Genomic DNA, 26708 nt, shown 5'->3' with positions numbered 1-26708 from the left:
CACAATGACGTATTGTGCGCTTTGGATACTTTAAGGGAATGTAGACATGTCTAAACAACAGAAAACGCGTCCAAGATGCAAAGGCATATAGGGAAGGACTTGGACCACAAGAAAAGGAGAAATTACAATTTATAGACGGTGCAGATAAGAGTTAGCTCCCTCTTCTTGGATCCGTGACGACTCGCTGATTGTTCCTAGACCGTTACACGTCATCATAAGTCGTTGCTAGCTCCTACATCATAGATGCTCCGATGTAATAATACAATAAAATTTAATATTACAAGAAATTATAAAAAAAAATATGTTGTGGAACTATCACAAAGTCAATAACATTAGCAAACTTTTTTTCATGGCGATATTTACAAATCTTTTTTCTGAGAACATACCGTATACATGAACACAAGATTAAAGGCAACATAAAACAAGTGATTATTTGTTATTAAAATACTTTTTAATGTCCAAAAATACTTAAATTTATGGGCCATATTGGAAATTTATCATACCCCTTCGTCTGAAGTGTGGTCCTGAAAAATCTTCGTTTGAAGGGCTATCTGGCCCTTACCCCTACCCCTCCCACTTCAGCCAAAAGAGAATTGAGACACCCCTACCCCTTCACGTGAACGCGCGAAACAAAGGGGAAGGGGTAAGGGGTAAGGGGTAGAATTGGGATTGGGCCTTACTTGAAACCAAGGGGTACCCAGAATACACTGCGCAACCGGCAAAAATGGCGGCCAGAGCGTCCAGAGAGTCCCATAAATGTAAGTATTTTCGGCTTAATAATTAATTTAAAAATTACTAACGTCTTGTTTTGTGCTCTACACAGTCCTGTTCATATATATTTGAATTATGTTCTTAATTTAAATGTTAAAATTTCGCTAGTTTGCTACGCTAACGTTACGTTGCTGATTTGCACAACATTCCCGTATTTGCTGATTTGCACAACATTCCCGTATTTCTCTAACTAGCCATGAATGGACTGCATGCTTGTCTACAGTTTTAACTGGCAGCCAGCAAACGACGATGTATGGTGACGTAACCGTAACCAAGCGGTGTCTCATTTCATAGGGGTATGTTTTCACCCCTAGCGCTTAACACTTGGTTTTGAGGGACAAGGGCTAGGGGTAAGACGAAGTGGTAGGGGAAGGGGTAAGACAGAGAAATGGGATTGGCATATCCCGATATAGTCAACTACCTGGTTTTCATGCCGAGCCCATATGTCAATGTAAGCTTTATTTTTATAGCAAATTTAAAATAGTCAGTGTCCTACCAAAGTGCTTTACAGTAAAATAAGCACACAGTAAAACAAAAAAGCAATAATTGTTTTTACCATTTACTATTAAAAATATTATTGTCATTACAATAGAAAATTTGTTATGAGCCATTAAGCACACTAGCATTAAGGCATTGCAGCGCAAATTTTAGATTTGTTTAAGTACATTTTGTGCAAACGCTAAAAGTACATATTAAATACTCTTTAAATAAAGCACAACAATTAGAAGCATAATTGTTTTATACTTTATGTACTTCAATCATATTTTTAATACAATACTACTCTTTTTCCTGAGCTTTGCCAACCACAAGCGCCTCCTCTGATCATTTCTTGCATTCCTTTCCCTGGTTTTTAATAACTTTTGGAAGTTGATAATATTCCAAATGTTTTTCTCATTTTGTCCTATTGGTACAACCTCAAACACGGCAATAATTAACCATTTTCCTTGACGACGTTCGTGATATACTTCAGTGCCTGTGCTCTGTTGTGATCTTTTTTTTTACTGTCTATGCCATGGTTGTGATGCGGAGTGCCTCCAATATGGCGTCTTCCGCTCTGATGACACGTCGTGAAAACCCTCTATAAAACATTTACGTGATATAGGTACGTAATTTCGTGAGACTGGGCTGATTTACACACACACAGAGCTACTGTAGGAGCTGCTCTGAGAAACAGCCAATCAGAGCAGAGCTCAACATAATTATTCATAACCCTTTCAAATAAGGTAATAACGGAGCATTTTATTCTGGGGCAAATCCTAAATGGACATGTAAAACCATTTCTAGATAGTTCGGCCAAAAACGATATTAAACCCATTATTTACTCACCCCCAAGCTGTCCAAGTTGCATATGTCCATCGTTTTTCAGACAAACACATTTTCGGATATTTTAGAAAATATTTTAGATCTTTCTTATGATTAAATGTAATGTTACGGGGTCCAGCAATAGTCCATGACCTTCAAGTCCAAAAAAAGTGCATCCATCCTTCACAAATTAAATCCAAACGGCTCCAGGATGATAAACAAAGGACTTCTGAGGGTAATCCGTGCGGTGTTGTTGTAGAAATATCCATATTTAAAATTGTATTAACGTAATTAACTAGCTGCTGGTAGCGCCGCCATCTTAGACTCAGGAGAGAGTATGAGCGTAGTGTACGCACTTATCTTAGTGACGTATGACAAATTCGGAGGGCGGGGGGACAGAGCCGCAGCAGAGAAACCTTTGTACGCTCCCTAAGCGCTCATCCTGAATGCGGATGATACTATGGCGGCGCTACCGGAAGGTGGTTAATTACGTTAATAACATTTTAAACATGGATATTTCTACAACAACACCGCACGAATTACCCTCAAAAGACCTTTGTTTATCATCCTGGAGCCGTTTGGATTTAATTTGTGAAGGATGGACGCACTTTTTTTGGATTTGAAGGTCGTGGACTATTGCTGGACCCCGTAACATTACATTTAATCAACAGAAAGATCTAAAATATTTTCTAAAATATCCGAAAATGTGTTTGTCTGAAAAATGTAACTCACAACAATGCATTTTTGGCACCTTTAAAGGCGTGAATGGTTCTTTGGAGAACCAAAATTGGTTCCTTTCTGGAATCGCTTTGAGGAACCTTTTGTAGCACATTTATTTTTAAGAGTGTTTTGGCTGGTAGTGGATTATATGTGAAAGGCATTCAAGCTACCTTAGTATACAAGTAATCAGATGCTATCAATATACATACGATAGGCGTGTGATGTAGCTCCGCTCATCAATAGCATAGTCTCATGTTTCCAGCACTTTTGCAACAATTGGCCCGTTTTTCTGGCATGAACATCGACTCTGTTCTGGGATTTGATACAGAAACGTAAAGCTTAAAAATGTCATGCTTGCTGATTTTTAGAGACACTGCTAGTAAACCTTTCGGAAAAAAAATTGCCGTATGTACACTAGGGTACAGTTTGATAACCATAACTTTGCAACGATACACCACTGGATTAAGCAGCCAGTCAGTGTCCATGGTATTAGACGGGATTTACTATGGTATATCTGGTACTTTCTAAAGGGATGGCAGAATGCGGACAGCTGCAGTAAGCCATGTGGATTCACTCAGGGACTTTTAATCGTACACTACAAAGACAAACAACAAAGCTTTTATTTTGAACATCTCGCATCCAGTCCCCATTAAAATCCAATGCATTCATATAGAGCAGGTCATACTTTCTCCCAGGTTGACTGACTCATGCCCGACCTGCACGGACTTGCGTTTTTGTTTCTGGTAATCCAGCTATAGTACTGAACCGCATTAGGGAACATGTTGCTCCATTGTGATGTTAAAGCAGGACTTACAACGTGTCTAAGAAAGGATTTTGCACATTTGACCTCGCACTGACTCTACAGGCTTTCACGAGGGCTCACGAGGCCAACGTAAGCCGCATTCATAAACGAATGTGAGTCACGTAGGTGGATGTGATGCGCTGTTTGTGCCTGGCACATTGGGAGTGGCATGAGACTGGAGAAAGTCCCAGCAGCTGTTACAGGATCATAACACAGTGAATGTGAAGTCAGGCCCGAGGCTCCTGTTTAAAACACTAGAAGAATAGAGAGGGGTTTAGGTGAATGAAGAGTGGATCAAGAGAGATTAACTTGCACAGTAGCAAGATGACAGTGAAAAAAGACACAGACAACACATGCAGAAAACAAATCGGTTACGGTGCGTGATGTTTGCAATCTTAAAATAAAGTTAGATCCAAAACAGAACCAAAGGGGTTCAGGATGAGGACTACTGGAGGTTCTTCAGAGCGGTGCCATAGAAGAACTAGTTTCGTTTTTCAGTCAAAATTTCTTTCTTATTCAACCTTTTCAAACTTTATCACCCTTGGGTTTAAATGACAAAGCATTATTTAATATAATGTTGTAAAGTGCCTTTTATTGTATATCTAAGTGTCTGTTTGATCAAGAGTGGATGATATTGAAACTCTGTTAAGACGTGAATTGTCTGAGATTGTGACTTGCTCACCTTTGGGTATAAATGATGACGCATTTTTATGTTACCTTTGCCATTGTTATAGCTTTTAACATTATTCTTCATTTTCTTCCTACTGAAACCACCTAAGGAAAATTAACCATGGTTTTATTGTGGTAAAAGTGTAGTAACCTTGTGTTTTGCTGAATTGATTACTATAAGCAAAACCATGGTTTTACTACACTAACCATGGGTTTTAAAAACCACGTTTGTCAAAACCATGGTTATTTTGTGGTTACCATGGTTTTACTACAGTAACTATGCTTTTTTGTTTTAAAGGTGCAGTGTGTAAATTTTAGTATATCTAGTGGTAAGGTTTCAAATTGCAACCAACGTTTCAGTCCACCATTCACCGAAAGGCATCGAGAAGCTACGGTACCCCCCACCGGACAACCATGTCATCATTGGAGATAACTTAGGAAAAAAGTTTGTCTGTTAAGGGCTTCTGTAGAAACAAAATGGCGACTTCCATGTAATGGGACCCTCTGTGTATGTAGATAAAAACGTATTATTCTAAAGTAATAAAAACACAACAGTTCATTATGAAAGGTCTTTATACACCACTGATAATATAGTTATGTATTTTATATTGCATTTCTGTCAAGAGATCCTTTTAAAAATTACACACTGCACCTTTAACTGTAGTAAAACCATGGTTGATTTCCGTAAGGGCTGTTGACTGTAACTCCTTAAGCTTTCAAGCTAAATCCACCAAACTTTCCACAAGTCTTCAGACTGATCTGAGTTTGGTTGCTATATCTTTTCTAAGGGATCGGACTTATGAAATTTGTAAAACGGATGATCAAGCTACAAAAATTCCCACGGACTTTGCCGGGTCTGAGGATTTATAGAAACATGCTGGAAGGCTCTGTAAGAAATACCTCGAAATGAGGTGTAACTTGTACCCCGGGAATGCAAGTTATGTCCCCGAAATTGCCCTATAGAGATACTATGGTGAAGGGAATGCCCATGAAACAATGTGTTTATCCTACTATTGTAAATTGTATATAATTGTATGATTCATACTGGCAAGCGGCCTATGGAGTATTATTATTGGTAAGGGATTGGACTTACGGAATTCGTAAAACGGACGATCAAACTGTCCAAATTCTCACGGCTGGGTCTAAGGATTTCATAAAAACATGTGGGTTACCATATTTGAAAAGGTTGGAAGGCTCTGTAAGAACATACCTCAAATGAGGTGTAACTTGAACCCCGGGAATGCAAATTATGTCCCCGAAATTGCCCTATAGAGATACTATGGTGAAGGGAATGCCCATGAAACAATGTGTTTATCCTACTATTGTAAATTGTATATAATTGTATGATTCATACTGGCAATTAAGTGGCCTATGGACTATTATTATTGGCAAGGGATTGGACTTACGGAATTCGTAAAACGGACGATTAAACGGTCCAAATTTCCACGGCTGGGTCTGAGGATTTCATAGAAACATGTGGGTTACCATATTTGAAGAGGTTGGAAGGCTCGAAATGAGGTGTAATTTGTACCCCAGGGGTGCAAATGCTGCCCCAAATCGCCTTACAGAGATACTATGGTGAAGGGAATGCCCATGAAACAATGTGTTTATCCTACTATTGTAAATTGTATAATTATATGATTCATACTGGCAAGCGGCCTATGGAGTATTATTATTGGCAAACCATCGAACTTACGGAATTCGTAAAATGGACGATCAAACTGTCAAAACTCCCACAGACTTTGCCAGGTCTGATGAGAGAGAGAGAGCAACAATGAGTCAGATTACGGTCTGGTAGATGCATGTGCACTTTTAGCCGGGGCCTTTGTCAAGCCAACATCAAAGTTTGTTCACAAACGTTAACCTCTAATTTAAAGGAAACATTTCATGAAATTCTCACTTTTTCATGTTTAAGTGCTATAATTGGGTCCCCAGTGCTTCTATCAACCTAGAAAATGTGTAAAAGATCAACCCAGTAACTTAGTTCTGGTACACCATTCTTTGCAAGCATGTAAAAAAAGCTCATTGACATTTGTCTCCCCTTGTGATTTGCAAATCACAGCACTGCCATTTAGTGCAGAGATCAGCTCATTTGTATTTAAAAGGACACACCCAAAAACGGCACATTTTTGGTCACACCTACAAAGTGGCAATTTTGACATGCTATAATACATTAGCTATTTGGTATTTAGTGCTAGAGCTTCACATATGTACTCTGGGGACACCAAAAATTGATTTGACGTCTTAAAAAAGTCTTGTGAAATGTCCCCTTTAATGTATAATGTTGTAAAGTGTCTCTTATTGCAGTGCTTCCCAATCCTGTTCCTCGAGGCCCCCCATCCCAGAAAGTTTTAGATGTCTCCTTATTTAAAACACCTGATTCAACTTATCAGCCTCCTTCCAAAATGGTAAACATGTCTCCCTAACAAGCTGATGAGTTAAATTGGGAAATTTAGGATTGGGAAACACTGGCCGTTTCTCAATGTCAAGGATACTTCCTTGGCAGGACTAGTCCTTACAAGTCACTTCCTTCAGAGGCTAGTCTCCTAAGCATTCAGAAAACACGTAAATGGAACAGGCTAGCAAGTGCACGTCATTGCGTCAATGAAAGGTGTGCTTTCGGCGATGCGCGCATAGGATTGTGGGTGATTTCAGCACGCAAAGAGCGTGAAGGATACACATTTGCATCCTTTCCTGTATATGGGATATTTCTCAAACGAAGGACTCAAAGGAAGGTCCTTGGCTGAAATTCCGAGGATCCTCGACATTGGAACCGTCTTTCAACGGACGTCGATGACATAGCATCCTCGAAATTCTGGCTTTCGAGGATCCTTCCTTGACATTGAGAAATGGCTGTCTTATTGTATATTTGAGTCCTTGCATTTTATAATGTAAGAGTATGTGATTGGTCCATTTATTGGTTGAAAGTAGGGTTGCAAAGCTCGGGAATTTTGGAAATTTTCCAAGTTGGAATTAAAGGAAATTATTTGGAAATTTTGGGTAATTTATACAAACTGTATAGCATACAAAGCTGTATTAGCTTCCTTGGCCCACAACCGTGTGCCACAATTGTCATATATTCCGGTGTAATTTCCATGTAAAGTTTCCAAAATTCCCAGAATTATGCAACCCTAGATGAAAGTATGTATGAGCCTGAGTGATAGTGTGGAGAATTGCATCTTTTTTGCATCTCCTATTTTGAATTTGACAGTGTTGTTGGACCATTTATCCTACGTATCCCACCTATTGTTTTCTCAGGTGTGTTGAGTTTGTGTTGATTGAACGTTTTTCCATCACAAAGAGCATTTTGTGAAACCAAGAAGCCCAAAATGTTGTACCTTTGGGGTACATTACTATACCTTGAGGTCCTATTTTGTACCTTTAAAGGTGCAATTAAATGTTTTGTATACCCTAACATTTAACTAGTACACAATAGGTCCTTAGTGTATAATATTGTGCCCAAAAAGGTCAAACACTTCAATGTTTTGTATACCCATGAAGCTACAAAAAGAAACCTTTGGGGGTACCACCCCACTGACAGTAAAGGTACAGCTTTGTACTATTTATTTTTTTTGACAATGCATAAACGTATAACTTTTCAACCTGATCTCACCGGAATTCGTACGTATTTTACGAGTTGGCTAATGCATATAAATTCATACAAAGTGAATTGTACAAAAATATATGATTATTGAAAAACAAACAATAATGAAACCCCACCTCTAAACCTAACGTCACAGAGGCGAAAGCAAATCCTAAAAACGCACGCATTTTGTAGTACAAATTAATATAAATTAGCCACCTAGTAAAATATGAACGAATGGCCATAAGATTGTGTTGGACTTTTATATGCTAAGAGAAAATGATCACATGTGTTGTTATTTCTGGGAAAGGACACGTATCTGAACTCTGTATGGCATTTTTATCATTCATCTTATCATTAGGCAGACACAAGCACGGATAGGTTGTGTGAGCTGCCTTTATTCCTGAAAACCAAATAACTAGTAATAGCTAGAGTAAATATAGATTCTGTTGGTATAAAATCTGGGTTTGAAAGAAATATAGCCAACGTACGATACTAACTTTATATTTGTTTGTTTTTTGTTTCTTAGTACCAAAGGCTCGAGAAGTAAAAGAGGACTGAGAAAATAAAGCCGCTTCATCAGCAATCTCCACCCGTGTGAGATCAAAGACCACTGAGATTTATGCTTTAAGATTATAGTTTGTCTTTCTTCTTGCATAAATAATGCAATAGTTGTAGAAATGATAATTAAATCAGCACTGCATTAATGGGGTGACACAGAACTACTGCTGTTAAAAACTTTATTAAACTTTGCTGAAGTTATTGAAAGCTGACAAATGTATGCCCATATTTAATATACTGCAGGTAAATATGAGAACATGAGATCTATATGAGCCATCCAGGTGTTAAACACTCATAAGTGTTTATATCTATATATTTTATTTAAACATGCACAAACACGATGCGATACAGTCTGTAACACTCAAGACGCATAAAAATACTTTTACATTTCGAAACAGTTGCAAAGAGTTACATTGACATATAAAAATGCTTTTACTGAATACAATTTTACTCTTTATTGTAACATGAAATAAAAAAATATCATGTTTTTGTCATTGCATTTCATGCATTGTTACTTATTGTTATTGTTACTACCTCCCCAAAAGAAATAAAGCATGTCATTCTTACCATTTTTCTGAAATACTTAACCAGAATAAAAATGCAATTAAAGTTTAACCATTTCATCCTCTGCATTGGTTCATGCCGGTCAGTCAATGACCTGAAGAGTTTTGATAGCTGCTGATGTCACATCATTTACAAAAAGCTTCTTATCCATCCCTTGCTGTAAAAACACAAACAATTCAGTGAAGTGTTATTACTTATGTATAAGATTAGCCTGTGGTTCTCTCTGCACAAATAAGGAGAAAGTACAACATCATAACATGAAAACGTACTAAAAGTGCCATGCTTTTACCATAATCTTTCAATACAGTACCCAAAAAAATGAAGGTTTTGGAGAATTATATTTGTGTGTTTTAATGTATGCTATAGTTGTAACATTATCTCAACATGATGGTTTCATAACCAGTGAGGTTAGATTCTTCACGCGGGTCATCTGGACACACACACCCAAACCTCCCTCCTCTTTCTCTGCTGCGTCTGCAGAATGTGGTGCAATGAGGTGTGGCTGGATTTCAACTGTAAGCATTCTCACACAACGCCGTCTGAGTTACACCCAAATCTAATCCTCACCTCCCAGACACACAGAGCGAGCGAGTGAGCGAGCGGGAGAGAGAGAGAGAGAGAGAGAGAGAGAGAGAGAGAGAGAGAGAGAGAGAGAGAGAGAGACTGTCGATCCCAGGAATGTCGTACAGAAACCTCTTATTCCATGACCTCACACATTTACGTTTATTTCATTCATGCTTATGGTAGTTTACTAAACCAGACTGTCACTTCTGTTTTGGATGCAAACATTGTTATTTATTTCTCTATTGCTGTTTTACCAATTTTTAAAATGAAAGGTTTAAACTAGAGATGCACCGATATGAAATTTTTCCACCAATTACTGATAGTTCAGACTGATATTTGCCGATGCCGATAGTATTAATGTGCATTAAAGGATTACTCCATTTTCTTACTCAAAGTACTTTTAAAATCACAACTTATCGTCTTGGATGCATTTTACATTGCATTACATTTTACATTGCAAAACCTTTTGTTATTTTTTGGGGGGGGGGGTTTGGATAACCAGGTATGGTATAATTTTGGTGGTTCAAACAGAATAAATTATATTTTTTTATCAGCATTTTGTCTAAACAACCTTAAAAACAAAATAATTTTATTTGTGAAGCAAGATTCTAGGAATATTTTGTCAAGATATTAACTGTTTCTATTTTTTAATAAGCATAAATCTAACAAAATTTAGTGTGTTTTTTATGTTGCAGTTAAACAGAGAAATATTTGCCAATAGGGTTTGAAAAAATAAACCTCAACGATATAATTGATTATGCAAAACACGATAAACTTGTTTTAAGAAAGTTCAGACATTCCGTTTTCTGGAATTTAGGATGAAAGTACGAAGCCCCTAAGGGGACATGGAGCAAACATTAAATAACGTTTAGTTTTGCGTGCGCACGTGAAACTATCGAGTTTAGTTTTGTGAGACTATTGCGTGCGCACATGAAACTATCGAGTTTAGTTTTGTGAAACTTTTGTGTGCGCACGTGAAACTATCGAGTTTAGTTTCGTGAAACTATCGAGTTTAGTTTCGTGAAACTATCGAGTTTAGTTTCGTGAAACTATCGAGTTTAGTTTCGTGAAACTATCGAGTTTAGTTTCGTGAAACTATCGCGTGCGCACGTGAAACTATCGAGTTTAGTTTCGTGAAACTTTTGTGTGCGCACGTGAAACTATCGAGTTTAGTTTCGTGAAACTATCGAGTTTAGTTTCGTGAAACTATCGAGTTTAGTTTCGTGAAACTATCGAGTTTAGTTTCGTGAAACTATCGCATGCTCACGTGAAACTTTCGCATGTTCCCTTTCACGTGCACACGCGGTAGTTTCAGGTGCGCATGCGATAGTGTCATGTGCGCGCGATAGTTTCCAGTGCGCTCGCAAAACTAAACTTAAAAGAAATTTCTGCACATGAAAGTTTTACGTGAGCACATGAAACTAAACTCTAGATTTTCTTTTACTCCAATGTCACCTCAGGGGGTCGGCATGAAAGTATAAATAAAAGAAAATATTTTAAAAAGTTGCTGCAAAACTTTCCTAAACCATCTGCTTATCTTAAGAGTCAACAATATAACATCAAAAAAGTTCATTAAAAATGAAAACATTGGAACAAAAAAGGTGGTTTTTTTTCTTCACAAAACCAGTGAAGCAAATGGGACCAAAAAACACAAACTTAGAGATTTTTAAATGATGTAAAATGTTCAACTGAATGTTTTTCTCTCAGTCTATCTTTACAAAAACACAATTTAAAAAAATAGTTATTGTGCTAGAAAAATCATCCAGAGAGGATTTGTTTCGTAAAACCTAATTTTCGATAACAACACTTTCAGTATCAAAAACTTTTGGTTGTAATCCCAGTCGTACCTTTTTCAGGAGACTCTGTGTGTTTTTATCTGACCACAGGCTGTGCAGGAGGACTCCCGCTGCGGTGCTGGACTTTGGCAGATTCCTGATGTTTAAACAATGAGGAATAAATAAGAAAGTGTATAGTACGCTTATAACGTGTGCATTAATTCTCCAAATGCAGCAGTCACTGTATAAAACAATCTTGTTTCACGCAATGAAATATTCTTCTTACACAAGCAGAAAGTATCACTTACATGCTGAGACTCATTTGTCTGAGACTGGTAATCAAACTATTGTTTACAAAATTTTTGCCCATCTCAGGATCAGCCTTAAACAGGGTGTGTGCGCTGTAAAGGGCTGTCGCCGTTGTCTTGTCGAAGTTGGGTGATGAATCATCTTTTGTGAGGTCTGAATTCAGACATCTGACCAGCTGGGGTAGACTTTGTTGGGCTTAAAGAAGAAAGATTTTTTACACCATTAACCTTTAAAGTACCCGTGTGGTGAAAATCAAGTTTTGATTTTTGTTTATATGTCTATGTGGTGTTTTTGTTATCATCATTCAACATCAATACATACATGCACACTAATATACTGCAGAATTATCAAATAACAGCACATTTTATTTGATGATACTCGTATGTATGTTTACAGTAAAGTGTTGTAGTTGAGTCCAAGTAGAGACCAGAGATTAAGTGTTGATTCCAAGTCCAGATAAACACTCGATCTCTGGTCTCGACTCGGACTTGAGTAAAAACAATGTGATATAACTTCGATAATGGATGTGACGTCATGATCTGCGGCTTACCCATGCTTTTGTTTGCTGTACGGGAAGATTTGGAGAGATTCCCAAACAGAGCGATGGCGCTGTCCTGTAGAGCAGGATTGGACGACTGCAATAATGGAATGATGCTTTTCATACCGTCCAGCTTATGTACAATTGTATGACTTAACACATCCGATACCTTTAAAGAAAGATATGGCACACACAGATTCAGGACTAAACTTCATGACAATTAACAGAAAATAAAGAAAAAAGTCACATTATATATCAGATGCAAAAGACGTCAAAAATGGGATAACGATATTGACCGAAAGCTCTCGACATGTATTATACGTTCATCAAAACGTTTTGCTCAGTTTGGCTTCAGCAAAATCCTCAAAGTGCACAGAAGAAGAATTGGATGAACAACGTCGCGTGTATGTCAAGATGCAAGAGTTTATTCCCCAGTTAACTTCTTCCCCACCATTGAAGAGTTATCTCGTCAATTAAGAGAAAACGTTTTCCTGCCAATGACAAGGTTTTACGGCAATCCATATTTCCACTGTTATCCACTAGGTATCTGTTAAACACCACTTTGATTTTTCAGCAAAATCCTCAAAGTGCACAGAAGACGAATTGGATAAACGGTGCATGTCACGGTGCAAGAGTTTTTTTCCCCATTTAACTCTTTCCCCACCATTGACAAGTTATCTCGTCAATAAAGACAAAACGTTTTCCTGCCAATGACGAGTTTTTACGGCAATCCATTTTCCACTGTTTTTCAGCAAAATCCTCAAAGTGCACAAAAGAAGAATTGGATAAATGGTACATGTCAAGGTGCAAAAGTTTTTTTCCCAGTTAACTCTTTCCCCATGTCATCGATGAGTTATCTCGTCAATTAAGAGAAACGCTTTCCTGCCAATTATGAGTTTTTGCGGCAATCCATATTTTCACTATTATCCACTAGGTGGCACTCCTACCCAACTTATAAAACACTAAACCATCCACTGATCAAAAAACAGTAAAAACTCTATGTACTGTATGCTTTGATCATTTTCTGAATTTGATGTCAAACAATTGATGTGTGTTTGTTTTTTCTATTTTTTTTTTTATTGTATTTTGTTATGTTATGTGTTGTTGTATTGATGCATGTGAGGCCAGAGACAAATTTCCACTACGTGGACAATAAAATAAAGTAAAGTAAAGTAAACAAAAGTCCTTTACAAAAATGCAATTATCTCAGCTTTTTGCTCAAAATTGGGATTTTTTTAAGAAGCCTACCTATATTTGAGAGGTGATAAAAAAAGAACAAATGAAGACTTTACATTTTCTTAAAAGAGGAAGGCCTGCACTTTCATCTGATATATTGTATGTTTATATATTTAAAAAAGAACATTCTCTGGAAGGCATTAAATTTTTTTTTTAAATCATAAAAAATCCTGGCGCTGGCTGGCAAGTTTTTTTTTTAATGTTGACGGGGAAAAAAGTTAAAAGAGGTTTACTGATTAAATTAGGATATTTTTTTAACCTTTTACATTTATTCCGAAAGATCAGTGAAGAGTGACGGGAGTGACTTTTTGCCTGTACTTAGATGGTTTTGTAGCGAAAGACCAATAAAATACCAATAAAAGTGACTAAAATGACATTTGTGAAAGGAATTTCAATGACTGACTAATAACCTTTACATTGACACTAAAGTGAAATTACTAAACCTAAACATAAGAGCCAGACACACTTAGATGGATTTGCATCCAAGTATTATATAGTATTATAGGGGGATACTAACTTTATAAAAAATAACAACAATAATCAAATAAAATTAACATATAATATATGTAGGCTATATAATGATGGTTCAACAGGTTAATGCATGATATGTTTAATGCTGCTGAATAAAACTGATGTATTGTAAATCTTACAATGCCGTCTTTGGCTGTGAGGTTTTGCAGGACTCCACAGCAGGCCTCAAGTGTGGCGTCTTTCTCACTGGTGCTCAACAGTTTCAGATACATCTGCAGGGCTTTCGAGTGGAAGAGCCAGTTTACTCCTTTAGGATTACGTTCCTCCATCACTGGATAGTCAAAGTAGCTCTAAAAACAAACCAAATACCTCAGTAAATATCACACATTTTGGTTATACACCTATGTAACAGCTTAATATTATAGTTATAAGTATATATCATAGTTGGATCTATCAGGTTCCTCACAGTGATGTCATAGAAGAACCATTTTTGGTTTTCCCATGCACAGTTTTTCTTTTTATCTTAAAAAAAAAAAAAAACTTTTGTGAAACCGAAAGGTTCAGTAGATGGTTTCTTTAGAAACCATTCAGACAAAACTGGTTCTTCTTTGGCATCTTGTATTTTTAATTGGGTGGTCCTCAAGATAACATTTGAGTGCCAGGCCGATCAAACAGCAGCAGCATTTTAATAAAATGCTAAATAAGTATTAATAAAATAATAAAAGACTGAGATGTTCATGTCAACAAACCTCCTGCTGCAGTTTTTGGCTCTGTGAACTGAAGCAGCCGATGGCACTGGCGTCTATTGAGCTGCTGCGCGAACGGTCCTGATTCGCCAGAGAGTTGATTTTTAAAAAGACTGAAGACATCTCAGATTCCAGCTGATAGGTGAGGTTGTGAAGAATGCAAACACAGTTCTCTAAAGACTGAAAGACAAAGATCAACAGGATGAAAAATTTACTTTAACAGACATTCAAATTAGAAAACATCTTTCTAATGATTGTACATTTTAAAACCGTAATAATAGTTTACATGTAACTCATCTACACACAAAAAATGCTGGGATATTTTTAACCCAGCGATGGGTCAAAAAGTGATAAACCCAACCTATTGGGTTGTAATTTATCCTATGCTGGGTTGTCAAATATAAGGGTTAAGTTAACCCAGCAGCTGGGTTTGTCCCTTTTAGACCCAATGCTGGGTTGAAAATAACTTTTTTCGAGTTTATCGTTCTGTATGACTATTTAAATAAACAAAAAATGTAAAAGGGTTAAAATTGTGTTGTGACTAGTCTTTCACTCATTCAATAAGTTAGATCCAAAAACGTGAGACCACATTAAGTACTTTAGCTTGAAATTTAATTTCAACACATAAATACAAAGAAGGCTAAACAAATTTCTAACATCGACAGCATTAAAGATGAAAACATTGGAACAAAAAAAAAAGTTTTGCACAAAATAAGTGAAGCAAATGGGACCATTAAACCCAAACATAAAGATTTTAAAATGTTGTTAAAAGTTCAACTAAATGTTTTTCTCAAATTATTATGCTGTTATTTACAATAAGGCTGCGGCTATTTACGCAAAGTACAAATAAAGATATACTATTTACACTAAGTGACAATATCAGCATTTTCTTAACAATATGGTATTTAAAGTACGTGGAAATAAGTTTAAATTGCAAATTTAAACAGTAATTAGATGCTATCTATATAGCAGATGGTATTTGCATCTTAGTATTTTTGTAGATTAACAGGATGCAATAATAACATGTGTGTATAAACGATTATATATATTAAAATTGGATACTGCATTATTGGGAGAATAACCTACACCGACCCCTAACCTTACCAATTAAATACTTTAATTCTTAATAAACAATCGTTAGGCACTTTATTTCCACATTTCGAACATTTTCTTTATTTTTGTTGAAAATCAATTAGTTTTCGATATTATTCATAATACTGTAGAAAAAGGGAGCGAGATCGGCAAAAGGCGGATTCGAACCAGCGACATCACATGTAAAGCAAGTCCCACGAACCATAAGCTCTATCACCTACACCACTGAAGTCGTAGATTTTTAAGGGAAGCTAATTGCATTCAGTGTAAACTGCATATTTTCTTAACAATAGATGTTATTTACACCAAGTAAAAATATAGAGATAATGGGTCTCATTCAAGCATGCGTATGCACAAAATTTTTCGTAAAATGTGCGTACGGACGTTTTAACTTACAAATCATGATTCAACAAAAACTGTCATACTAAAATTATTTTAAATGTATATAAAAACGTAAGAACAACTAACGTAAGACCACACCTACGCAATAATCATGAACAAGAAAAAACATATATAAAATTTATGACACAGATATATATTATAGGGTTCTTTATCCTTGTTTATGATTATTGCGCATGTGTGGTATAAGTTGTTCTTACGTTTTTGCAAACATCTAGAAGAAATTTTAGTATGAAAGTTTAGGGTTAAATCATGATTTGTAAGTTAAAACGTCCGTACGCACATTTTACAAACAAATTTGTGCGTACACATGCTTAGTGAAGGAGACCTATTTTCTATTTACAATACGTGACAATATCAACATTTTGCTATTATGCTATTTACAATAGGTGAAAATAAGTTTTATTTAATAAATAAAATGATTACATTTTTGTAGATAACAGGATGCAATAATAGCATAGTGTAAATAATTATATTTATTAAATTATTAAATGGATGCATTATTGGGAAAATAAAAAGCCCTCCTGACCCATAACCTTACACAATAAATACTTTTATTTCTTAATAAACATTCATTTCCACTTTTTGAACATTGTCTTTCTTTTAATTGAAAATAAATCCCTTTTCGATGTAATATGTATTAGGACCATTTTCAAAGGATGGCAAAAGGCGAAATGGAACCAGCGACATACCACAAAGTCCCACAAACTACCCACAAACACTACTGAAGCCGTTGATTTCAGTGCATCTTTTTTAAAGAGCACCTATTTCATTGCTAAAAACAACATATTTTGTGTATTTGGTATAATACAATGTGTTTACATGGTTTATGGTTAAAACCATTATTTCCCACACGCCGTATATTTTTGTAGCTCCAGATTTCACTCTCTTCCTGAAACGCACGGATTTGAAAAGCTCCGTGTCTCTGATTGGCCAGCTAATCTGTACATTGTGATTGGCCTGAATACCTCTGACGTCAGCAGGAAATGTGACGCTCCTTACCGTGTTTGAAAGGTTGCTAACAGGACTTAACTTACAGGTTGAAGCGGAAGGAAACTTGCGTCATCGTTTACTTTGGGGTTTGTACCTTTTGCATATCGTTAACATGAACTAATACACACTTGCACAACAAAGGAAATGTAAAATCGTGAATCGGACAATAGGTGCTCCTTAAACCTTAGTACTACAAGCAGACATTTGTGTTGGATGTTTGCCAACAAGAAACACTATTTGCAAATAGACACTACTTTACGATAAACACACAAACTTTATGCCTCAGCTGGCCAACTTTTATCTCCTCTCAGACTTTTGGCACAAAAGTACACATTTTTATTCCAAACGTTTGGTACAACTGTTTCAAAACCTGACAGGCCATAAATATTAAAAAATAAAGTCATCTTTTGCAAAGAATTTTTAAATACTATAAAAACTTTAAACCGGCTCTTGCTGTCAATGAGTAATGTACCCTTTCTTTAATTACAACAATAGTTTTACTGTCAAAGTTTTCGGTGTGGGAAACGCCCAGATATCTTACAGTCATCGAGGGCGTATCACATTTGCGGATAATGAAATAATAACAACATTAAATCATTCGTCCACCAAAGGTCTCCACCCAAACAGAGGTTAAAGAAAACACGCTCACCGGGTTATCTGGTGTTTCATCATTAATACAGTTCTCCATGTAGCGCATGAGAGAGTCGATGAGTCCTTTACAGCTGCGCATGGCCTGACGGTTCGCCAGTTTGGGAGAACTCATGTTTCTGTCGACAAACAAAGAGAAAAATGGTGACAAGAGTTACATCCCAGAATTGATAAGACCAAATGAATACAAATGTTTATGTGCAATTGTACGTAGGGTCAAATGGAAGACCTTAAACTTAATCTTGATTTTTAAACTTGTTTTCCAGCACAAAATCAATCAAGAAGGAAACTTACTAGCATAAATCTGTGAAAACAAGACACGATTTTGTTTCTCAAGTTAATCATTTTTTAAACATGGCCTTGTTCATGCAAATACACACTAGATCAATATAAATACAGATAAAATATTTGATCTGCTTTCATTTCCTGGTGCACAAATATCGCAAAAATAGAGGACAGGTCTCCAACCAAAATAATACTCTACTATAATAATATTGATGTTTTACAATGTTACGTTTTCAATCAACACATGCACTGCAAAAAAATTTTTTCAAGCAAAAAAATTCTTAGTATTTTTGTCTTTTTTCAGTAAAAATATCAAAAAAATCTTAAATTAAGATGCTTTTTCTTGATGAGCAAAACGACCCAAGAATATAACTTGGGTCAATAATTTAAGTGATTTTGTGCCTAAAACAAGCAAAAAAAATCTGCCAATGTGGTAAGCAAAAAATTGTAAACATTTTTCTTAATCACTAAATGCTAGAAAAATTCATTGCCCCCATTGCTCCATTTTTTGCTTGTTTTATGCACAAAATCACTAAAATTTGATATTTTTGGTCTAAAAACTAGACTTGCTTGGGTCGTTTTGCTCATCGAGAAAAAGCATCTTACTTTAAGAATTTTTAGATAATTTTACTGAAAACATACTAAGAACATTTTTTCTTGAAAATCATTTTTTGCAGTTTTTAAGTCAGCTCATACCGTAGGCATGCCGTGGCATTGTAGAAGACATCTGGAGAGACTATTGTGCTGCCTGTGTTGGATGCGAAAGGTTCAATGATTTTTTCGGTGAGGGCCGGCAGAGCGGTTTTGAGAAGTTCAGGTTTGAGATTATCTGCTGATGAGAGGTTCCACAAGAGACCTGTCCATACGAAGAGATCACAACATTAAATCATCCACCAAAGGTCTCCACCCAAACAAAGATGATCACTTCATTACATTCATATCTGATTAAAAAACATTTTATGCTAAATGCAATTTAAAAGCTGATATTTGGACTCTGATATTTGGTTTTATAATGCAATGACATTCACACACCTGTAACTTTTATCACACCTGCCAATGGCCAGACATAAATATATATTTAAATATTTTAATGAGAGATTTTACAAGAGAGCGATTTGTACACCGTTCTCCGTACACATGAATTGTCATAATCACAGACTGGTCTGTGCAGCGCTGCATAAAGTCGACAACACCCGTGAGCGCTGCGCCTAGATTTCACCAGCCAACACCATTTCTTACACGCCAGTGCCAATTTTTACTCACATTTGGCACTTGGCAGTGTTGATTTTATTTTAGGCTCTTTCCAAATAAGTTTTGGGTCCCTTGTTCCTTAAACTGTTCATTGCAGAGAACACCAGATTGTTTGCTTTCTTCTCTTCAATGTTTAAGAGTAAGTTAACCTTTAAACACTGACGCCCATTGATAGCATTACTGTGCACATTGTTTTATTGTAGGACTTCATCTTGGGTGCATTGGGAGCAGAATGTTGTGATTTTTTCACCGCACCTCTCAATATAAATATATAAAACTTCTTATGGTATTTGTTCACTTGGCACTACTCTTTAAAAGTGCTTTATAATGGTTTATATCCACTGATAACATATCATCTCTGATCAGTAGATGTGTGTAACTGAGAATATTGCTTACCTGTCAGATGTTTCTGCGTTTCATCGCTGGTTTCTCCGAGCAGCTGCACTACCTGCGTGATTCCTCCGTTGACTTGCACTTGATCTTTGTTTTGTTGGTTTTTGAACACAGCGTTACGCAGCGCAGCGGCCACAGTCTCCTGGATCTGAGGGCTTGGGCTGTTTAACAGTTTTAGCAGAGGAGAAATTCCCTTCAGGGTCAGCACCTGTCATGTGGGACAGAGGTTTGGATAGTCAAACAGGTGATTTTATTAAGTGATGAGGTTCAGGTGAATATTTCTCGCCTTCACCGGCTCTGCTCAGAAAGTGTCAGCAAGTCAATTTGGATTCTTAAGGTTGCTGACAATAAAAAACAAGGGGTGTGGTCCAGTAACACCTATGTTGCGGCAGTACCTTGGTACTATGTTAGTATTAGTAATGACAGTAATCCTCACCTCTTGCTTGGCTTTTTCATCTGTGAAGGTGCTGTGTTGGATGTAGGCAGCTCCACACAGCTGACGATTCTCATCTGGACTTCTGAGAAGCTCAATCGCCTCCGCCATTGTCATATCAGAGATCAGTCGCTCTGTGTTTATACTGCCGACAAATTAATGAGTGAGAGAGTGAGTGACTAAGAAAGAAAGAGAGAATGTGAGTGAGTAAGAGAGTGAGTGAGTGAGTGAGTGAGTGAAAGAGTGAAAGAGAGTGAAAGAGTGAGTGAGTGAGTGAAAGAATGAGTGAGAGTGAGTGAAAGAGTGAGTGAAAAAGTGAGTGAGCGAAAGAGTGAGTGAGTTGAAGAGAGTGAAAGAGTGAGTGAGTGAGTGAGTGAGTGAGTGAGTGAGTGAAAGAGTGAGTGAGAGTGAGTGGTTGTGAGTGTGAGTGAGTGAAAGAGAGTGAAAGAGTGAGTGAGCGAGTGTGAGTGAGTGAAAGAGAGTGAAAGAGTGAGTGAAAAAGTGAGTGAGCGAAAGAGTGAGTGAGTTGAAGAGAGTGAAAGAGTGAGTGAGTGAGTGAGTGAGTGAGTGAGTGAGTGAAAAAGTGAGTGAGAGAGTGAGAAAGAATGTCAGTGAAAGAGAGAGTGAGGGAGTGAGTGAGTGAGTATGAGTGAAAGAGTGAATAAGTATGAGTGAGTGAAAAAGGGGGTGATTGAGTGAGTAAGTGAGCGAGACAGAGGAAGTGAAGAGTGAGTGAGAGAGTGAGTGACTAACAGAGAAAGAGAGAGTGTGAGTGAGTGAGTGAGTGAGTGAGTGTGAGTGAGTGAGTGAAAGAGTCAGTAAAAGAGTGAGTGAAAGAGAGTGAAAGAGTAAGTGAGTGTGAGTGAGTGAGTGAGTGAGTATGAGTGAAAGAGTGAGTGAGTATGAGTGAGTGAAAGAGTGAGTGAAAAAGTGAGTGACTAAGAGAGAAAGAGAGAGTGTGAGTGAGTGAGAGAGTGAGTGACTAAGAGAGAAAGAGAGAGTGTGAGTGAGTGAGTGAGTGAGTGAGTGAGTGAGTGAGTGAGTGAGTGAGTGAGTGAGTGAAAGAGTGAGTGAGAGTGAGTGGTTGTGAGTGTGAGTGAGTGAAAGAGAGTGAAAGAGTGAGTGAGCGAGTGTGAGTGAGTGAAAGAGAGTGAAAGAGTGAGTGAGTGAGTGAGTGAAAGAGTGATTGAAAAAGTGAGTGAGTGAGTGAGTGAGTGAGTTGAAGTGAGTGAGTGAGTGAGTGAGAGAGTGAGAAAGAATGTCAGTGAAGAGAGAGTAGGGGAGTGAGTGAGTGAGTGAGTGAGGAAGGAAAGAGTGAATAAGTATGAGTGAGTGAAAAAGGGGGTGATTGATTGAGTGAGTAAGTGAGCGAGACAGAGGAAGTGAAGAGTGAGTAAGTGAGTGAAAGAGTGAGATAAAGAGTGGGTAGGTTAAGTGAGGGAGGGAGGGAGGGAGGGAGGGAGGGAGAAAGAGTCAGTAAAAGAGTGAGTGGCCGAGTGAGTGAGTCAGTGAGTGAGTAAGTGAGTGAGTGAGTGAAAGAGTGGATGAGTAAGTGAGAGAGAGAGAGAGAGAGAGAGAGAGAGAGAGAGAGAGAGAGAGAGAGTGAGTCGGTAAAAAGAGTGAGTGGGTCATTGAGTGAGTGAGTAAAACAGAGTGTGAAAGAGTGAGTGAGTAAAAGAGTGGTGAGTGAGTGAGGGAGGGAGAAAGGGAGAAAGAGTCAGTGAAAGAGTGAGTGAAAGTAAGTAAGTAAGTGAGTAAGTAAGTAAGTAAAAGAGTGTGCTAGTGAGTGAGTGAGTGAGTAAGTGAGTGAGTGAGTGAGTGAGTGAGTGAGTGAGTGAGTGAGTGAAAGATTAAGTAAAAGAGTGAGTAAAGGGTGAGTGAGTGAGTGAGTGAGTGAGTGAGTGAGTGAGTGAGTGAGTGAGTGAAAGAGTGAGAGAGTGATTAAATAATACTAATGCTAATCAATAAAGTTTAATACTAATGCTTGCTAACATGAATGGTAAAACCACAATAACTGGAGTTAACTACGTTAATGTGAACTAGCAACTTTAATCTTGGTTCATTTTAATGTCAGTATTTACTAATACATTTTTGAAATCAAAAAAAATATTTTGAACAAACAATGAACAGTTACACTGGCATTAACGAACATTAAGAAAGATAAATAAATGCAAACAAAAAGATTACACATTGTTAGTTCACTTTAGCTAATGCAATTACTACTAATGTGAGCAAGTACAACCTTATTGCAAAGTGTTACAAAAATAAAGTAAAAATAGTCCACTTTAAAGATGGGGTCCATTGACTTTTCATAGTAGGAAAAAGGAAAAAAATACCATGGTAAGTCAATGGGCCCCATCTTTTAAGTGGACTACTCCTTTAACGTTAGTAAATGCCTTACCTATCATGAACTAACAATAAGCAATATAGATGTAATAATCTTTGTTAATATCAAATTGATAGTTCATTGTGCGTCCAAAGGTTTGAATGAATTTGGTTCAACTCACACAGAGTAACCAGCTCCTCCGCTCTTGTATTGTGACACTTGTGAAACTTTGGATTCTCCATTGGAGTTGAGGGATACTGGTGGCATCCTGACAGACGGATTACTGGTGACCCGGTTAACACCTTTTTTATAAGTGCCATTAGCATGAGACTGGCTATTGCCGTTATATAATGGATAATAATGCGTCTCCACCCGTTCCAAAGATTGTCTGACGCTTTGGTTTCGGTGGGCAGTCCCCCCATTTGCCACGGTGTGCAGGCCCAGGTCTGGAGCGCTGCGGGTGACTTTGGGGCTGTAGAGGCTGTTAGGCCGGGGTTGGGTAGGGACGGGGCCTGTAGATACATATATGGTTTGAGTTTGATCTTTCCTGGAGGCGGCGCTGGAGTGCCGGGAGTTCATGGATTTGCGCATATAGTTTTGCCTTTGCTTGGTCTGCAAATATAAAACATGATGGTGTCAGATTTACAGGTGCTTAGTACTAATTTGTATATATATAGGTACATTTGAAGCTAGAAATGCTTCATTTTCTTTATTTAAAGAAATATTTGAGATTCTCCAAATCAATTACTATATTTGTTGAAGCAAATGCTCTATAATATAGAAAAATAAAATAGTTTTAGACATATGGGCAGTACAGTATGTATATACTAAAAGGGAGTACACTTACGTACTCTTACACAGTAACTATACACAATGGTATTGAAAACATTTTAATTATAAACCTGACATTTGAAATCATTATGTGGCAACTTTTTGTCCCAACAAGAATTTGCAGTTGGCAACATTTCCAAGAAACTACTAGACTGATTGTGCATGTGTGTGTCTGTGCATAATTTACTTACAAATGTCAGTTCAAACATTTATAAGACGCTAAAGCAAAATGCAATGCATCATAACATGCGCTATAAAAACCAAGCAAAACATTTAATGACATTGAGATCTTGCGGCTGCACCCTAAAACGAAGAAGGTTTGGCAAAATACCCCAAGGCCAGGCAGTTTGGAAACACAACACTAGCGTGAGTCATAAACAGTGAAGAAGGGGAGTGGTTTTACTTCACTTTCTTCTGTATCACCAACACAGACACAACTAGATTTAAAACTTAAACTTTTCAAATAGTTTGGGGTGAATGTCAAGGACTTTTCTTCCATCCTACGTAAATGAATTGTGTGTTACTCTGTTGTTAACCATTGTTGGTTTTGTTAAAATTGCATTTCAAATCTACACACCATTTGACACTTCACACGGTTTTCATTGTTCCCTACATAGACGAGATTAAGAGCTGAAGAAAGGTGAAATAAAGAATGAAAATCATTTTAAACCGCCCAGCTGTGAGAAACGAGGATGATGACTTATATGTGCCCTTAAATTCGTACATTTTATTAATAATCATTTGATAATGTTTACCCCATTGGTCATAGTGTTTCCTCTGTTTATCGAGGGTCCGCTGAGAGATGAAGACGACGTCAGCTTGAAATCGAGAAAGACGCTGTCACTTTCAGGGCCTAAAGGTAAAAAAGACAATATTTTAGGTTTACACGTGTAGGACATGTTAAAAATGTTTATACCACGAGCCTGTTAAATGCTTTATTCTGATTGGTTGAGTGGTGTTGATTAATTTGATAATTGATTGTTATAAAAGTAAGGCTGTCAAAAGATTAATCGCGATTAATCGCATCCAAAATAAAAGTTTGTGTTTACATAACATGTGTGTGTGTGTACTGCGTGTAAATATTATGTATATATAAATACACACACATTCATGTTTATATTTAAGAAATATTTGCATTTAAATACTGTATATACATTTATATAATTTATATTATACATAAATATTTTATATATAAATATAACCAATTTTTCTTAAATATCTACATGATTGGGAGCATTTTTATATATAAATAATAATTATACAGCACCCACAAATATGTTATGTAAACACAAACTTTTATTTTGAATACGATTAATCGCGATTAATCTTTTGACAGCCCTATATAAAAGCACACCCAACCTGTCAAATGTCTAAAATTAAAATAACTAAGGCCTAGTCCTGGATTAATCTAAACCCTGCCCCATTGTACATTACAAATGCTACGTAAGGAATAATTGAGTCTGCTTCTTTGAATTATTTGAAAATAATAATGCAAACCCGCTTCGCTTCATGCCACATTATTATTTTCAAATAATTCAACGGCCCGTAATCAATTATTCATTACGTAGTATTTCATACATTTGTAATGTATATGACAGGGTTTAGATTAATCCATTATTAGGCCTAAGTTATTTTAAGACATTTACGTAGTTTTTACAAACACCTTAGAAAAAAAACTTTTTGAGACAACACTGAAAAAAATGATTCATTGAATTTAATAAATTTTTTAAGGTAAGTGGTTGCAATCAATTTATTTAAGCTACATTTAAACAAAAAGATTAGTAAAGTAAAATAAAATATAAAACTTTTGTTTAAATGTAGCTTAAATAAATTGATTGCAACCACTTACCTTAAAAAAATTAATTAAATTCAATGAATCCTTTTTTTCAGTGAATGGCACTGATGTATGTTAAATAAATCAGTGCAAGATGTTTTTAAATTGAGCCACCTCAAACATGGATTTTAGTTAAACCCTATCCGGGAAACCACCCCAAAATGTAGACTCTGTAAAATCATGTGATTGTTGTCTGAAAAGTTTGAAAATGTTTGTCAGGCAACAAAAGGCTACAAAGTCATTCATGTATAAAAAATGAATTAAAATATCTTTCTTAAAGGGATAGTTCACAATTTTTTTTAATTCTGTCATAATTTACTCACTCGCATTTAGTTACAAACCTGTATAAATATTCCAGTAAACACAAAGGAAGATATAAAAAAATTGTATCCAAACTGTTCATGAGCCCCATTCACCTCCATAGTATTCTTTTCCTACTATGGAAGTGAATGGGGCTCATTATTGGTTTGGTTACAAACATTACTCAAAATATCTACGAATTCATCAGAATAAAGAAATGTATATAAGTTTGTAACAACATGAGAGTCAGAAAATTATGACAGAATTTTCATTTTTGGGTGAACTGTCCCTTTAAGAAACCTCTAAATCTTACTTTTGCAAGTAAAAGTGTTTATAAATCTGTTATAGACTTCATAAATGCTCAAATTCAATAATCTTGTCAAAATAAGTATATTACTGTTTATATAGAAACATAGATAGAAAACATTTTTATTTCTTTGGTACAGTGATTTTGTTCTCGAACTTTAATATTAGGAGACATTAGAAAAGACAAATTTAAACAGTGGCCACGTTTACTTCTATACTGTATCCTTGGTGTGTAAACATTAAAACAGAATCAGCACAAGAATATTCAATAAATTGCTACAATGAAACATTTAATGTAAATGTAAATATTTTAACCAGATCTAAAAAAATTATATTTTAATATTTTGCTAAGATAAATGTCTAAAACCAATGATAATGCCACCATATCTAAATCCAATGGTGACACCACAAAACCTTATGAAGTAGCTAGTAACTTGAGCTTGGCATTACCAATAAATGACAAAATATGAAAAACACGGTAATACATTTGTTAATACACCGGTTTCCCAACTGAATGAGTAAATAAACTCACTGGTGGGTGAAGGAAGTCCAGAAAAACTTTTACTGCCGTATTTTGACTTGGTTCTCTTTACTGTGTGGACCTGATCCAAAACTCGCTGTTGCGCAGATCTCATTTCACGATCCGAGGGTAAAGCCAACGACGTGTCTTCCACATCTCCCAAAGACAGGGCCGATTTTAAAGGTTCTGGCATCATTTTGGCGGACAAAAGAGCTTTTGTCTCCGGTCAGGGACAGGTGAGGTCCAATGCGTAAAGCTCCAACTATCCGCTCGGTCTCGTTGCTCCGCGTATGATTGAAGGTTTGACTCATAGGTGGATACACCTGGACCCGCCCGCAGTCACGCCCATATGACACCCAGCAGGCAAACGAAACTCTTCTGCTGGACAAACGCGCAATTACGCTTTATTAAACTACATTAATGACCGATCAAATGTCCCCGTCATCACGTTTAATAAACATAATAGACGTGTTTAACAAAAGTCTA

At 36.6% G+C, this 26708-nt stretch overlaps 2 protein-coding genes across 2 annotated transcripts in view; one reads left to right on the top strand and one right to left on the bottom strand.

Moving 5' to 3' along the window:
• Positions 1-9023, top strand: part of tnnt2b (troponin T type 2b (cardiac)) — a 14690-nt gene extending 5667 nt beyond the window's left edge. Inside the window, exon 10 of the mRNA XM_055213817.2 lies at positions 8377-9023. Coding sequence (XP_055069792.1) covers positions 8377-8416 — 40 coding nt within the window. The 3' untranslated portion in view covers positions 8417-9023. The remainder of the gene's footprint in view (positions 1-8376) is intronic.
• Positions 8687-26708, bottom strand: pkp1b (plakophilin 1b). The gene is made up of 13 exons (XM_055213816.2): positions 26235-26708; positions 24018-24115; positions 22613-23043; positions 20109-20250; positions 19676-19880; positions 18725-18884; positions 17745-17862; positions 14615-14791; positions 14045-14215; positions 12171-12327; positions 11620-11815; positions 11384-11468; positions 8687-9129 (listed from the first exon to the last, which is right to left on the bottom strand). Exons 1-13 carry the CDS (start codon positions 26416-26418, stop codon positions 9055-9057), a joined length of 2199 nt encoding a protein of 732 aa, XP_055069791.2. The 5' UTR covers positions 26419-26708; the 3' UTR covers positions 8687-9054.

Source organism: Misgurnus anguillicaudatus, chromosome 8 (assembly GCF_027580225.2).
Source record: "Misgurnus anguillicaudatus chromosome 8, ASM2758022v2, whole genome shotgun sequence".
NCBI lineage: Eukaryota > Metazoa > Chordata > Actinopteri > Cypriniformes > Cobitidae > Misgurnus > Misgurnus anguillicaudatus.
Note: the sequence above shows the minus strand (reverse complement) of the source record. Positions and strands in the feature narration are given on the sequence as shown.